This window comes from Peromyscus maniculatus, chromosome 19 (genome assembly GCF_049852395.1).
Source record: "Peromyscus maniculatus bairdii isolate BWxNUB_F1_BW_parent chromosome 19, HU_Pman_BW_mat_3.1, whole genome shotgun sequence".
Lineage (NCBI taxonomy): Eukaryota > Metazoa > Chordata > Mammalia > Rodentia > Cricetidae > Peromyscus > Peromyscus maniculatus.
The window spans coordinates 51,606,603-51,621,477 of record NC_134870.1 but is presented as its reverse complement, the minus strand read 5'-3'; the positions used below and the strand labels follow the sequence as shown (position 1 = coordinate 51,621,477).

Here is a 14,875-nt window from a genome sequence, read left to right as displayed (position 1 = left end):
AAGCCACAAGTTCCCACATGTATCCCAGAGGAATAAGGTGGAAGTGAGAGAAGACATAGAGAATGAAGAGCAGCTCAGAGCTGACCAGCAACCCTGCCTAGCCGAGCTGGCAGACAGATCACGCACTGGCTCATCCGCAGTGTGGCTGCAGAGGGATGCACACAGCACTAGGCGGACGCGTCTGGGTGTGCCTGTGAGGAGTTTCCAGAGAAGCCTGGGTGCAGGTCAGTGAGCTAAGTGAAGTCCTATCTATAATGTGGGTGACCGGAAAAGGGGGAAATGGCCCAATTCTTGTTTTCTAAGTTACACAGGTAAGCTCTACAGATTTTATATACAAAATGGCATCAAACCCTTCAGATCTGGCTGGTTCCTTACAACGGCCTGTGTAAGAACAGCACTTAAGACTACTATCTATCAAAAGCCACGGACAAGACTATGAATGCTCTTCCTTTTGTTGTTGTTGTTTTGTTTTTATTTTTAGACAAGGTCTCACCATGTCTTGGAACTCACCATGTAGCCCTAGCTGGCCTCAAACTCAGAGATCTGCCTGCTTCTGCCTCCTGAGTGCTGAGATTAAAGGTGTGCGCCACCGCACTCAGCTTTCTGTCTGCTCTTATTTCAACCCTACTACCAACTTCTTAGTACTAAAAAGGCTGAGTATTTTTACCATCATGGAATGGGAAAAAAAAAAAAAAACCTTACATGTTGTGACACAGGTCTGTGATCCTAGTACTCAAGGGGCTTATAAGAAAGACTACCCTGAGCTATATATGGAGATTTTATCTCAAACTGCATGCCACCTACCCCCTGCCACCAAAAAAAAAAAAAAAAAAAAAATCAAGTCTGAAGATTAAAAAATTCACAAGTATAACTTGTTTCTTTTACCAATTTCAAATTCAATATCAAAGGGTAAAAGAAGCAGAAATCCAGGAACATTTGGAAAATTGACCCGTTTTAATTATTTAAAAACAAAAAATACAATACAACATCAAATTTCCCTTACCATCTACAATTGAGTTAAATCCAAACATCCTAAGACTGAACAGTCTCCTGCCCAGAGGCAGCGAATGGTGAGCCGCTGAAGACACACGGGTGAACGCTGAGGATCCAAGTTCCGGCTGCAGGCGGGCAGTCTCCAGGCAAACACACGCCAAGGCTCTTCCTTTCAGTTTATTAAAGTGTTTCACAGGAAGTTCTTTCAAACCATCTCATCTCAGGTACCAGGTTTCATCAATGATATGCAGCGCCATAAAATCTGGGTTTCCACCCAATGGGAATAAAAAGCAAGTTTTTACTTCTGTCTTTTTCTGACAGTGTGGAGAAGTAAAATTAGCAGTTGACTCCTTTAGTAACATGAGGTTTTAAAAGCAAAGAAAATATCGGCTGTGCTGGGTTCTGGTCTCTGCTTGTCTCTGAGGGTGTGACTTCAAATTGGTTAAATCACATTTACGACACTACAATGATTAGTACTAATTTTTTTTAGATGATATAAAAGAAAATACCAAATAGACATAAAAATGGTCAAAAGTTTGTGTTTTTTTTTTTTTTCCAAATCGCAGGTCAATTTCTGCCTCCCGCCCAAAAAGATACAAAATGAACATATTGGGATAGTAACTCCATTAGTTATTCCGATTCACCCATGTGTACGTTCCCCACTAAGTGGAAAAGGAACACACATAAGGCTGTCTTAGTACTGCTAGAGTGGTAAGCAGCTGTGTTCACGGCAGCTTGTTTTGGGCCCCCTGAGCCTCTGATACATGTGGGGAAGCATAGCTGTGTTCTCTGGCTGCCCACATCTGAACACATTCAGCTACCATGGAAACTACAAAGCAAGGAAAATGATACTTATCCCAGGACTCATTTACTGGGATTTTCGAGCGCCCTTTCTTCCTCAGAGCCCGAGTGGCGATGCTGTGCTAGGGGCTGCTGTGTTTTCCAGCATGAGCCCCCATTCTCTGGGGGTCCTGAGAAGGGTAGTGGATTGGTCCTGGAGCCCTCATGAAAGGTGGAGGCGGTCCCATTGGGTGGAACATATGTGGTCCAAAACCTGATGTGGAAGAGAAAAATTAGGCTTGCAGTTCCCTTGACAACCTTCCAAACCTGTGAATCTTTCTAAGATCAAAACCACCTACACACAAATCAAGGCTGACATAATGTTAAGTAAATGTCAGTGCACAAGACCTGCTTAGAAATATCTACCTCTATTCCTTGGTTTTCCCCCTCAGCCCCAAAACCTTCAGACTCATGCACCTGTTAGTACGTCACCCAACTGTCTGCTACTAATCAAACATCGCAAATCCTACCAGACAGGAGTCAATCAGGATGTGGGAGACCAGAAAGAAACCAGGCTGATGTTTAGATCCTTTCTGCCATCACCAGCCTCAAGGCTCGATTCCAGAATGGAAAGACTTTCTTCAAACATACAGGCTCACCATCAAAACATTATCGGCCACCACTGTTTTCTACATTAGTCACAATGTCATGGACATTCACACAGGGTGCTACTGCTTCAACTGTTTATTAGTGGCCACTGACAGGATAAGAATGTGAGCCCAAATGTAACTCAATTCCATAAGCAGCTCCATGTATTCACATGACAGTCTCTTTTTTTTTTTTTTTTTTTTTTTTTTTTTTGGTTTTTTCGAGACAGGGTTTCTCTGTGTAGCTTTGCGCCTTTCCTGGAGCTCACTTGGTAGCCCAGGCTGGCCTCGAACTCACAAAGATCCGCCTGCCTCTGCCTCCCGAGTGCTGGGATTAAAGGCGTGCGCCACCACGCCCGGCGACAGTCTCTTTGTAGCAAGTTTTTCTAATAGAAGCAGTAGTTTACCGATTCCCATCCTGATACAAGGCCCACACCTTGCTGTGGACAGCAAGGACAAAATCTACAATGAGGAGCGGACTGGCGGCAGATGGCCATCATGCAGTAACTCCTACCCATGATACCTATGCTCAGATTTATAGAGTGGTGCCTTTCCTCTCCTACGAGTCCAGGAGAAGAGGAAAGAATCAGGACGCTCCCCCTACCAGCTTTGCCTGGAGACTTCTACAGAGCAAGCACAAAGGACCTAGCTACCTCAGACTCAACTCAGGTGCAGGACTTTTACAAGAACTTTTCTGGGCCAGAAAGGAAGAAGGCAGTTACCTGGGGGTGGGGGTGGGGCGATCCCAGGGGGTGGGGGCAGGGCAATGTTCACCACTGCTGGAGGGCCACTTGGGGGCAGGTTGAAGTAGTTGGCAGATGCCTCCTCTTCTGCTGCAGGAGGAGGAGGTAGAGCTGGAGAGGAGATAGCAAATAGCAGACACTCAGAAGGGAAGACAATCAATACCACATTCCTACTGTTTACGTCCTGGGTTTGCTGCACAGCTGACAGAGTCAAGCCCAGTCTCTCCTAACAGAGAAACCTCAGCTGACTGAGTTTCCATCAGCAAGAAGTCCACACTCACCTCCAGGGAGTCCTGGTACAGGCTCTAGCTTGATCCCAGAGTCTGTGGTTCCGTCCTTCTCCTTTTCTTTCCCTCTGGCTGCTTGGGATCTGGAGACATACATGCACAGGACATCAGCCCCCTGTCCGGCTTTCTTTCACACTCCTGCCTCACTCATTCCCCAGGAAAATGGAGTTCCATCACTCCTGCCCTTTTTAGCAAACACTCTTCTCCCACAGACGACAAAGTGTAGAGTGGTGAAAAGCAAGGTTTTTGATGGTGGGAAGGTCTGGGTTCAAAGCTACTGTCACTGGCCAGGTGTGGTGGCCCTCGCCTTTAATCCCAGCACCTGGGAGATAGAGGCAGGCAGGTCTCTGAGTTCCAGGACAGCCTGGTCTACAGAGTGTGTCCGAAACAGTCTGGGCTGCACAGAGAGACCCTGTCTCAAAAAAAAAAACCCAAACCACCGTCATCATCAGAGAAGACAAGATCCTTGTGTGCAGCAAGTGCTCAGCATAGAGAGGGCGTTCCACCAAGGGAGCTGCTGTCAGCCTCCTCTCTGCCTCCAAGACAGACTCAGACTCCCCTTCAAAATTTAGGGAATGGTATTTACCTCTCTTATGCAGCCAATTTCAAACTCAAAACAGATATTCTTCTGTTTATCCCTTTCCCCACTTCCCCAGCACCCAGCCTCTGAGGGGTGAATCTAGGTCTAAGGCAACTGAAACCCTCAACATCTCCCTCTGGCAACCTGGCATTATGCTTGGCCCACAGTGGCTGTAAAACATGAAGACCTTCAAAGGAGCAGGTTATTGGAGCAAGACCATGAATACAGTTCTCAAGTTAAGATGCTTCCAACAGCCACAGCAACCAAACACTGAAGAAGCGGGCTGGAGGGATGGCTCCGCTGTTAAGAGCACTGGGTGCCCTTTCCGAGGACACTGGCTCAGTTCCCAGCCCCCACGTGGTGGCTCATAACTGTCTGTAAGTCCGGTCCCAGGGGATCCAACACCCTCTTCTGGCACCAAGCCCACAAGTGCTTCACAGACACACATGCTTGCAAAACATCCACACTCATAAAGTCACTAAAATAAAAATACTAGAGAGATCGTCTAGGGACTTTAAAGGCCCCGGCAAAGCTGTCTACGCAAGTCTCCAGGAGAACAGAGTTTGGAACAGTCTTCGTACCTTCCCCACTTGACATTGAGTCTGCGGCCGTTGACGATCAGCTTGTTAAAGGACTTCTCTGCGGCCACCTCGGCGGCCTGCCTGGTGGCAAACTGGATGAAGGCACACTGCTGCCTCTGCACCACCGTGACCGTGCGGATCTCCCCGAACTGGTAGAAGTGGTTTCTGAAGGACACAGGCCCAGGAGAACAGGTCAGCAACCCAGATGCTGCCTTGGAAAATGGAGACGGGCTACGAACTTACAATGTTCTGACCCACCACTAGACAGGTGGCCCCAGGGACATATGCCTGTCTTTGGTTTTCCTTGTACCTGGCCCTAATGTAGGTGCTACTTATTGGAGATCAAAGGAGACTTAAGAAGAGTTCTCCTGTATCTCTGGATTTTTCCTGAGGAGGAGAGGAGGTGCTTTACTTGGTTACTCAAGAGCCATACTTTCTTACCCCTAATATAAGGCACTGGCAAACTACAGCTCTTATGGTCCATGAACCAAGACTGTTTTCATTTGAGATCAAGCCTTGTTGCGGGACACAGGTTAATTCTGAACTCACAGGGTCAGGTGATCCTCCTGCCTCAGCTGGGACTGCAAGCAAACGCTACCATGCCCAGCCATAGTCAAAAATGCTTCAAGAATGTTTAAGAGGCCGGGCGGTGGTGGCGCACACCTTTAATCCCAGCACTAGGGAGGCAGAGCCAGGCGGATCTCTGAGAGTTCGAGGCCAGCCTGGTCTACAAAGTGAGTTCCAGGAAAGGTGCAAAGCTACACAGAGAAACCCTGTCTTGAAAAACCAAAAAAAAAAAAAAAAAAAAATTTAAGAGGACTGTGTGGCTCAATGGCAGAGTATATTTGTCTGGGATGTGTGAGGCCCTCAGTTCAATTCCTAGCACTGGAAAAATAAATAAATACAAAATAATGAATGAAAGTCAGGTGTGGTAGCCCACGTACAGACCCTAGTACTAGAGAGTGGGGAAAACACTGAGTTTCAGGCCAGTCTAAGCTACATGACGAGATCCTGTCTCAAAACAACAAAAACAAACAAATAAACGAACAGACAAATAAACACGACAAGTCAGGCCTCGTGGCTAACACCTATCATTGCAGTACCCACGAGGGGGAGGCAAGCGGGTCAGGAGTTAAGGTCATCTGAGTTCTCCAGGCCAGCCTGAGCTGTAGGAAACTCTGCACCAAAACCCAAAACAAAAAAGGGAGCACTATCCAGAAGAGATCACATATGCTCCATGGAGCCCAAAGTATTTTCTCTAGCCCTTTTATAAAAAGTGAGCTGGCCCCTGGAGATCACTAGCTCAATGAGGTGGGGTTTGGTGGAGACAGGCTACCACGGGCAGGAATTTCCTCTCCACTTCATCTCACTGGGGGAGACCGCACATCTAGTGAAGCACAGAGTGAGCCAGGAATACAAAATAAATCAGAATCTCTGCTAACAAGGCACTAATTTAAACAAAAAAGTTTTAGAGTCACAGGGCTTGCTACCCTCCATAATCAGATATGTATATGTGTGTGTGTGTGTGTGTGTGTGTGTGTGTGTGTGTGTGTGTGTGTGTGTGTAGAATTCAAACTAGGCCAGGCCTTGGTGGTGCACACCTTTCATCCCAGCACTCGGGAGGCAGAGGCAGGCAGATCTCTGTGAGTTTGAGGTCAGCCTGGGCTACAGAGCGAAATCCAGGATAGGCACCAAAACTACACAAAGAAACCCTGTCTCAGGAAAAACAAAACAAAACAAAACAAAAAACAACACCCCCCAAAAAAGAATTCAAACTAGAGGCTGGAGAGATGACTCAGAGGTTAAGAGCACATGCTGCTCTGGCAAAGGACTAAGTTTGACTTCTAGCACCCATGCCGGGTGGCTCACTACTGGAACTCCAGCTCCAGGAGGCTCTAACACCTCTGGCCTCTTTGGGTACTTGCAGCCACTTGCACAAGTCTACATATATATCACACACATACACAGTAATTTAAAAAAATCCAAGTTGACCACCAGGCCCATATTTTATTTCCTGACGCAAACACGAAAAAGCACTCATGAGAAATGCAGCTACACTGGCATCATAAAAAAGAATTTTATAAAAATTTCAGTCAGCATTTGTATGATGATAGGCTGGCTAAAAAATTGAACTTGATTTAGAATTATCATGCTTGGTGGTGTTTTTTGCAAACTATTCCAACACAGTTAAAAGCAAAGAGAGTTTTGAAATGATTCCCACAAACCTGAGATCTGTTTCAGTAATGGTGTCTCCCAGACCACCCACATATAGTGTGGTAATGGTCTTATCCTCTGGTGGGTCTAGACGAGGCATGGTTGAAGCTCGCTTTAGAAGCTTATCGGCTACAGGGTCATTAATTCCATAGTACCGGTCTTTTATATTCTGATCGGCAAGGGGGTCATCTGGATCGGTAGGCTTCTCGTGTCTAAGATTCACCAATGAAAACAGCACAAAGTGAAACGAAGGGAAAAATGATCATTCTACAGTAGCTACATGATAGAATCCTCAAATGCCTTTCAGACTAGAAACCACATCCATACAAAAATACTGTTACTAAAGAGAGCAAATGCCAAGGGATTACCATACCACGTAAAGACTTCCCGATCTTCTAAGTAATCCACTTACACTGCTGAAATAGAATCTGATTAAAGCTATGGATTTCACCTCAGAAAAAGGGCATATATTTGGGGGGGTGCATGTTAGTTGACAAATCATTAGCTGGAACCCCTAATTCTGATGCTTAGCAGTCCTGGTTGAAACAGAAGTAGCCTGCAGAAGTCTGGTCTTATTTTGACGTCAACTATACTTTGCTCTTCAAACCATTTAAATGAAGACACTAAATTATCTTAGAAACTTCGGTCAGCATGTATATTATATGATATAGCAATTCAGTTTCTTATAGTTGTTAAGTAGAAAAACATAATTTAGCTAGGCTCCTGTAAATGTAGTAAGTTTTATTGCACGAGATACTCTACATGCAAACAGACTGTAAGAGCTTTAGATGCTAAAGCATGAGTTTAAGCTAGAGTCTCCTACTAATCAGTTGTCTGAAAGCAAATACAGAAAGCAAGGCTCAGCTCTTACCTGTAGGGACACTCCTCTCCTCTCTTACACTCTCCTTTCACCCAGAAGGAACAAATGTGGGGCCGATTCCTTTTGTAGTACGGTGTGGTCCGGGCCAATTTGAGCAGCATGTCACTGGTGGATGTAGCTTTTCCTAGCATGCCAACTGGTCGTGTTCCATCAGAGTTCGAAATCTGCATGAAGAGGACAATTTTATTGGCTGTCAATTCATTAGGACTTTCATCAAATACAAAACTACATCAATCACAAGGCCCTCGATTCAATTCCTAGCACCACATATAAACAATATATCCCCCCAGACAAACAATGACATCAAGAAAGTGGCCAGAGGACCAGGAAGTCTGGTGGGAGATTGTGTTTGCTAGAAATGACAGGGAAGCTACACCATGATATCCCAACAATACAGCTGCCTAAATAAAGACATGAACAATAGATATACTAACTTGAGGGTGTAGTGGCATATGGCTTTAACCCCAGTATTTGGGAAGAGGCAGGCTTTCTGAGTTCAAGGCCACCCTGGTCTACAGAGTTAGTTCCAGGACAGATAGGGCTACAGATAAACCCTGTCTGAAAAAAAGAAAAAAAGGAAAAAAAAAATCTAGATATACTAATTCAAAGAGGGGAAATCTCATGGGTCCCATTCCTAGACAAAGAACTACAGGCAACTAATGACTGCTGATAGAGAATTAGTCTCTTCTGGGAATGAGCTCCTTAACTAGTTATCCAATACAAAGTGGTCAGCCTTGAAATCATATACATATAAGCCACATTAAATGGACTCAGCAGGTTGTATTTATATGTGTGCCCATGCGCACACACACTCACACACACAAAACCAATAATAATCAAAGAGGCCATCAATGGGGGTGTTGGAAGGGGTTAGAGGGGTTGGAGAGAGGAAGTGATACAATTAGATTTTAATTAAAATAAAAAACATACTTCTCTTTCCATATTTTGTGTGTAATATTCTTTGTTGACATCTGATTTGGGCATGTCATCTTTAAATGACAATCCTGCATCGCGAACTTGGATGGGTAGGCCTGGTACGAAAAACATCATATAGATTTGAAAACACATTCATACTGAACATGTACATAAACTACAGTATCATCCTTCCCTTCTCTTTCTTACTTGGTGGGGGCTAGAGAGATGGTCCAGTGGTTAAGAGTACATACTGTTCTTGCAGAGGGCCAGAATAGAGTTCCTTCTAACATGCAGGGTAGCTCACTGTAACTCCAGCATCAGAAGATGACACCCTTTACTGGACTCTGCCCTGCACTCACACGTACACCCCACATATACATAATTAAAAACAATTTAGTTTTTTAAATGGTGACAGTTTACAATATTTTAATCAAACTGTTTAGCACCATCAGGCTAACAACTGCTTCAGAGCATCCTAAGAAACTGTCCAAATTCCTGTGCTGTTATGGAATTTGGTGAGGTGAATGTTTTACAAAATCGCTTCAAAGAATAGACTTTAGCCACGGCAAATTAAGTTAATAATGTATCTAGATTTAACAAATATATTTCAAATACACATAACACAATGGTTTATTGTTAGATTGGTCTTGAAGGCCCTATGGATAGCCAGTTATGTTAAGGGGTCACTGTACTCTGGGCCTGAATGTTCCGGACAAACATGAATCAATATTAAACAATATATAGCCAGAACTGATTAGCACACATAAACATAAACACGCACGCACACACAAACACTTTCCCTTGCTGGTAGACTACTTTTTTTGAAAAGGAAAGTGTCAATGTCCAGAGCATAATTAGCCCAGGAAATTTTGGTTGGGACTGTGAGGAAAGTTTTAGATCAAGAAAAAGGCCTCGGCAAAGGATTAGCCTATCACAGGAATAATGCCCTTTACCCCAACTGGCTATGGAAATGAAGGTGTAGGCCAGTTCTGATTTCTTCCCAATGGCTCCTGAAGTTCCTACTACTGTTCAGAAGGACTCCACAGAAGCCTAACTGTGAGTTTACGCCTGGGAAAAGCAGATCACAGCAGACATTCTACAGTGGGATCAGAACCAGTGATGGGGGAAAGTGGGAGGCACCAGGTTGGTGTCTTGTTTAGGGCACGTGTACACTTCCAGGTCTAGCGGATGTGGCAGACATACCATACTCTAGGTCTAACAGGCAGGTCTGACAAACATTCTTCAATTTACTGCAGGTTTGGCACACTTCAGTCTTCTTGAAGCGCATGCGGACCCCAGGGCACCAGCGAAACACTGTGAATGGTCTGGCACAGATCTGAACACACATCAAGAGCCATAGAATAGAATGTTAATGGTCCTGACCTGGACCCAATCCAGATTTACTAAGTATGGAGAGTTGACCTTAGCAACCAGCTAATCTCTATGCCAGCTAACCCTCAACTCCGTTTACCTTCTCTTTTCTAGTAGTTAAAAAGCTCACAAAGTACAGAAATAAATATTCAGAAAGTCAAAGTCCTCCAATCTAGCGGCAAACATTAAGAATCTGACTCTGCCTTTTTGGTGGGGAACAGGGAAAGCAAAGCAGGAAATATTATCTCTTTGAGAATGTTGTGACAGCCCCAAACCCCCTCTTCAGCTGAAATGCTCCTGTGTAGCAGTCAAACAACACCCGGGACACAAACTCATGGTCATCAGTGCAGATCAGACACCTGTTTATGAATCTACGTTAAAAGGGTCCTTTTCTTATTTCCAATACTAGTTGTCAGCCACTGAATATATCAATGACACATGAAAGCTGTGAGCGTGAACTCTGACTGAAGGACCTCAAAAGTTAGTAAGTGCAAAGCCACTTTGGTAGAATGAGGGAAAGAAAAGGGGTCAAGAAAATGAAATAGTTACTTCCTAATAGACATACTTACTTTGCATTCTTTTCCATACTTTTCTTTGGTCTGAAACAGAAAAGAACTGGAATTACAGCAGAAAAAACAAACAAACAAAACTAACCCAGGTATCTGTTTTTTTACCCCCGTCTCCCCAACTACAAAACATGATGTGTCTGGAGATCCCTGGCATTGTGAATAAAGCTAATCAAACCAAACCTAAGTCATCCTTTAGTTGGGATACGGTAAGAGATTCTGGGAAGGTTAAATCTAATTGTCAACTTGACATAACCTAGAATGAGCAGGGAAGAGTCTTGATGATGGACTGTCTAGCCCACATCAGCCAGTGGGCATGTCTATGGGGGTTTGTCTTGCTTTCTTTAGTTGATGTGGAAGATCCAGCCTGATCATGGGCTGCACCATTCCCAGAGTTTGGACCCTGGATCCTGTAAGTGATGAAGGGGCTCAGCACCAGCATGCATACATGCATTCATTCTCTACTCTTGACTTGAATGTGATGTGACCAGCTGCTTCAAGTTCCTGTTGCCCTGACTGCCCCACAGTGATGGGCTCTAAGGCAAAATAACTGCCCCCACCTAAGTTGTTTTTGTCAGGGTATTTTATCACAGTAAGAGCAGTGAAATTAAGACAGATATACCAACCAGGTCATATTCTCCCAAGAGTACATGGAACTAATACCAAGTCAGTGTCTTTGGAGCTACAACTCTTACATTTACTTCTGGCTCTCAAGAACTAAAATTTCTAATGGAAACACCGTATGTTTTCTCTTACACGTGGAACCTAGATTTCAAATTGTTCTTGTGTATGTGTAGATCATGAACTAGAAAAGGGATCCTGGATGGGAAGAGTGTGTGTGTGTTTGGAAGCTGGATAATAAAACAGGTATTTGAGCAGGGCGGTGGTGGCGCAGACCTTTAATCCCAGCACTCAGGAGGCAGAGCCAGGTGGATCTCTGTGAATTTGAGGCCAGCCTGGTCTACAGAGTGAGTCCCAGGACAGCCAGGGATACACAGAGAAACCCTTTCTCAAACTTCCCAACCCCATCCCCACAAAAAAGAAAGAAGGGTAAACTGAGGGAAGTCAGAAAACTAGCCAGTAAGGGGCAGGAAGTAAGGTGGAGGGCAGTGGAAGAGGGAATTACTGAAAATAAATGTATGAAAAAAACGACAAAATGAAACCCATTACTCTGTACACTAACCTACAAAATAAAAATCAGTTCTGGGAGGTGGCTACTTCAAGGGCTATTTTGTTTTCTAGGTGAAAACTTCCAATTTCCCGCACATGTTTCCCTTTGACCACTCTTTGAGGAAACTGGTTTAAACGTCAATCCAACCACCTGGCTGGTAGACCTCACGTGCTTGGCAGGCTGGCTTGGTCGAGGAAAATCAAGCCTGGAGGTGGCGGCACCTAAAGCTGGAATGCCTTTCCAAAGCATCTACCCCGGAACTTTGGTTGGCAGCCTTTTTTCCAGCATAGTTCTCTAGGCCACTGGTTTGAAGGAGGTAGGCAGTGGGGGAGAATGGTGCTTTAGGAAAAAGACAAGGTCTCAATACACAGCCCTGGATAGCGGATAGCCTGGAACTTGATTTGCAGACCTGAATGGCCTTGAACTCAGAGATCCACTTGCCTAAAAGTCTGGGATCAAAGGCAAGAATCCTCATTCATGGCCAGTTTAGGAATCTTTGTTTTACAACTAATTATGTCTATCAATAAAAAAAAATATTAGAGTCAATATAAGAACTATGATTTTACATTAGAACGTGGACATGCAATTTGATCTCTCGTATGTGTTAACTGACGGGTTGAATATCAAATTCTTTTGGGGTGAAAACCAAAATTCCTAATGGTTTCCCCAGTGCCCAAATCAAGTAGGATGAAGCCAGGGCCAAGTTTCTACAGTTTGCTCAGAAGGTTAACTGCGCTGGCCTCTCCTGTGCTGATGCACCATATATATCCTACATTCTGTTCCCATAAACCATCCAGTTAGCATCTCTGAGGCTGATCACAACATATAATCCTAAGATAATCATGTTGACTCTAGTTTGGCTGAAAGGCACACGACTATGAGTCAGGAAGCAGAACTACATAAAGACATACTCTCCCGTCAACAGACCTACTTTCCAGGTAGATGCTCAACAAGTATTAGCTGTTATGTTATGGCTCCTACATTACAGAATTATTGCTCAGTGTCTAGGAGAGGAAGTACGCATGGCATTACCTTGCAAGTTGTCCCGTACTTTGGGTTAGTAAAAGAGCATCAATTCTTCTAATGGTCAAGAGAAATACTTTACAAGCGGCGTGCAAGGACCACGATCTAACGTACAGTTCACTCCCGCTGCACAGGCAAGCACTCACCATTCGTATGTAAGGGTTTTCTCCAAGACACGTCTGACACAGTATGGGGAAGTCCTGGAGAAAATGGGAAAATCTGATTGAAGAGCAAGTCCCGAAGACCCTGGTCCCTCAAGTCACTTTCTGGGGCGGGGAAGGGTGCAAGGTTGGCAGGAGCCCCAGCTCCCGGCACTGGCCGCGGAGCGGGAAGGGGCGCTGTCTGCACTTCCGGCAAGCGGAGAAGAAGAAAGCATCTGGGAAGTGTGGAGTCGCCGGGTGGACGGCGCTAGTCCCGGGACCCCGGTCCGCCGCACGAGGGCTCTCCTCCGGCTGCCCCGCCGAGCTAGGCCGCAGCGCGGCTCTGGCCGATCCCGCCGCAGCCCGGGGCACAGCCTCCCATCCCGCCGGGCCTCGCCGCCCCCGCGTCCTTCTCCGGCGCGCACTCACCGCGTCCTCCCAGTTCTGCCTGTTGTAGGTGTTGGAACCCAGAGAGGTCGCCATATCGGGAGTCCCGAGGCAGCGCCGGCTTCCGATTCGGGAGACCGACCGCCACAATCCCGGCAGGCTCCGGGCGGGCGGGCGGGCGGGCGCCGCGCTACGTCTAATCTGCGCGCCCAGGGCGGCCGCGGGGCGGGGCCTCGCGTCAGCGCGCGGCGGTCCGCGGCGCTTCCGCCCGGCTGGCTGCCCGGCTGCCCGGCTGCCCGGCTACCCGGTGCGCGTCCTGGCCGCCCACGAATGAAAAGGGACGGATCGGGGACCGCCGGCCGGGGCTGGGGTCACCACGCGGTTAGTCGCAGCCAGGCGCCGACGCCTGCGCCTCTCACGTTCCCTTCCGTTGTTATATTTAGCACACGAAAGTACAGGGCGTCTAGTAAGTGTGCTGTAGACGACGAGGAGTCACTTGGCATTCTTTATGCCAGAAGCGGATTCCTTATCAGGAAATCACATGTATGTCGCTAGATAATCCTGTATCTTATGTTGCCACCTTACCGTCATGGCTAGGATACTGATTCCTCTTTTATTAAAAAAAAAAAAAAAAAAAAAAAAAAAAAAAAAAAAAAAGGAAATTGAGATTAAGATGAATTAACCATTTATTTATTTATTTTTTAAGGTCCTGGAGCTAAAAACCGATGAATCCACAGATCCCAAGGCATTAGGTTTTCTAACTTCCGACATGAAACGGGTCCTATAAGTCATCGCTTTCGAGTTTTTAAACTCTCAACCATTCTACGAATATTTTGAGAGTGGGTCACAATATGGAGTCTTGAACTTCCTATGTAGACTAGGCTGGCCTGGAACTGCAGATCCACTTTCCTCTGCCTCCTGAGTGCTGAGGTTAAAGGCATACACTATCATGTCCCTTTCTATATTTTTAATCCCGGGGCTGGGTCTCACTAGGTTGCTCTCCAGCCTTGAACTACCTCTGTAGCCCAGGAAAGCCCTGAGTTTGTAATATTCTTTCTTCAGTCTCCCATGTAGCTGGGATTATAGGTCTGTGCCACCAGGCCTGATCATTTTAATATTTGACCTAGTCAATCACCAAACTGCTCAAAGATTTTCTTGTACAGTTATGACTTTTTTTTTACATACATTCACCATACACTTTCATCATCCCAAAGTTCTGGTGTGCTTTTAGGCAGTCAAATGAGCTCCACATTCAGCCTACAGTAATAATGACTGATTTATGTTCTGTCCCTATACAGATCCTCCTGGATTTAAGATGGATTATGTCCTATTGAGCCCCATGGTATGGAGTTTGAACGACCTAGTCAACTGAACTGGGTCTGGATTGTGTTGTTTTGATGGTTCCCGTCAGTGTATCATGGCTTTCCTATCCTCTGTCATTGTTCTTTAGGTTTCTCAAATGCCCATGCTTCATCCTTCAGCTTATGTCTACACAGTAGAGATGTCTTTTCGTACCCTTGCCAAACTTCCAGAAACTGAAGCATGTTCCTGTTTGCTAGATTGGTAGTACAGAGATAAAGGAGTTCTGTCCCTTCTT

General features: G+C 45.5%; 1 protein-coding gene across 1 annotated transcript; it reads right to left on the bottom strand.

Annotated features, from left to right (window-relative positions):
- Positions 1 to 931: 931 nt before the first annotated feature.
- Rbm22 (RNA binding motif protein 22) lies at positions 932 to 13,485 on the bottom strand. Its single transcript, XM_006985121.4, has 11 exons — positions 13,321 to 13,485; positions 12,898 to 12,951; positions 10,561 to 10,590; positions 9,824 to 9,956; positions 8,636 to 8,736; positions 7,697 to 7,869; positions 6,837 to 7,037; positions 4,612 to 4,776; positions 3,445 to 3,533; positions 3,143 to 3,274; positions 932 to 2,047 (listed from the first exon to the last, which is right to left on the bottom strand). The coding sequence occupies exons 1-11, from the start codon at positions 13,372 to 13,374 to the stop codon at positions 1,917 to 1,919; spliced, it is 1,263 nt and encodes a 420-aa protein (XP_006985183.1). The 5' UTR covers positions 13,375 to 13,485; the 3' UTR covers positions 932 to 1,916.
- Between the last annotated feature and the right edge of the window lie 1,390 nt (positions 13,486 to 14,875).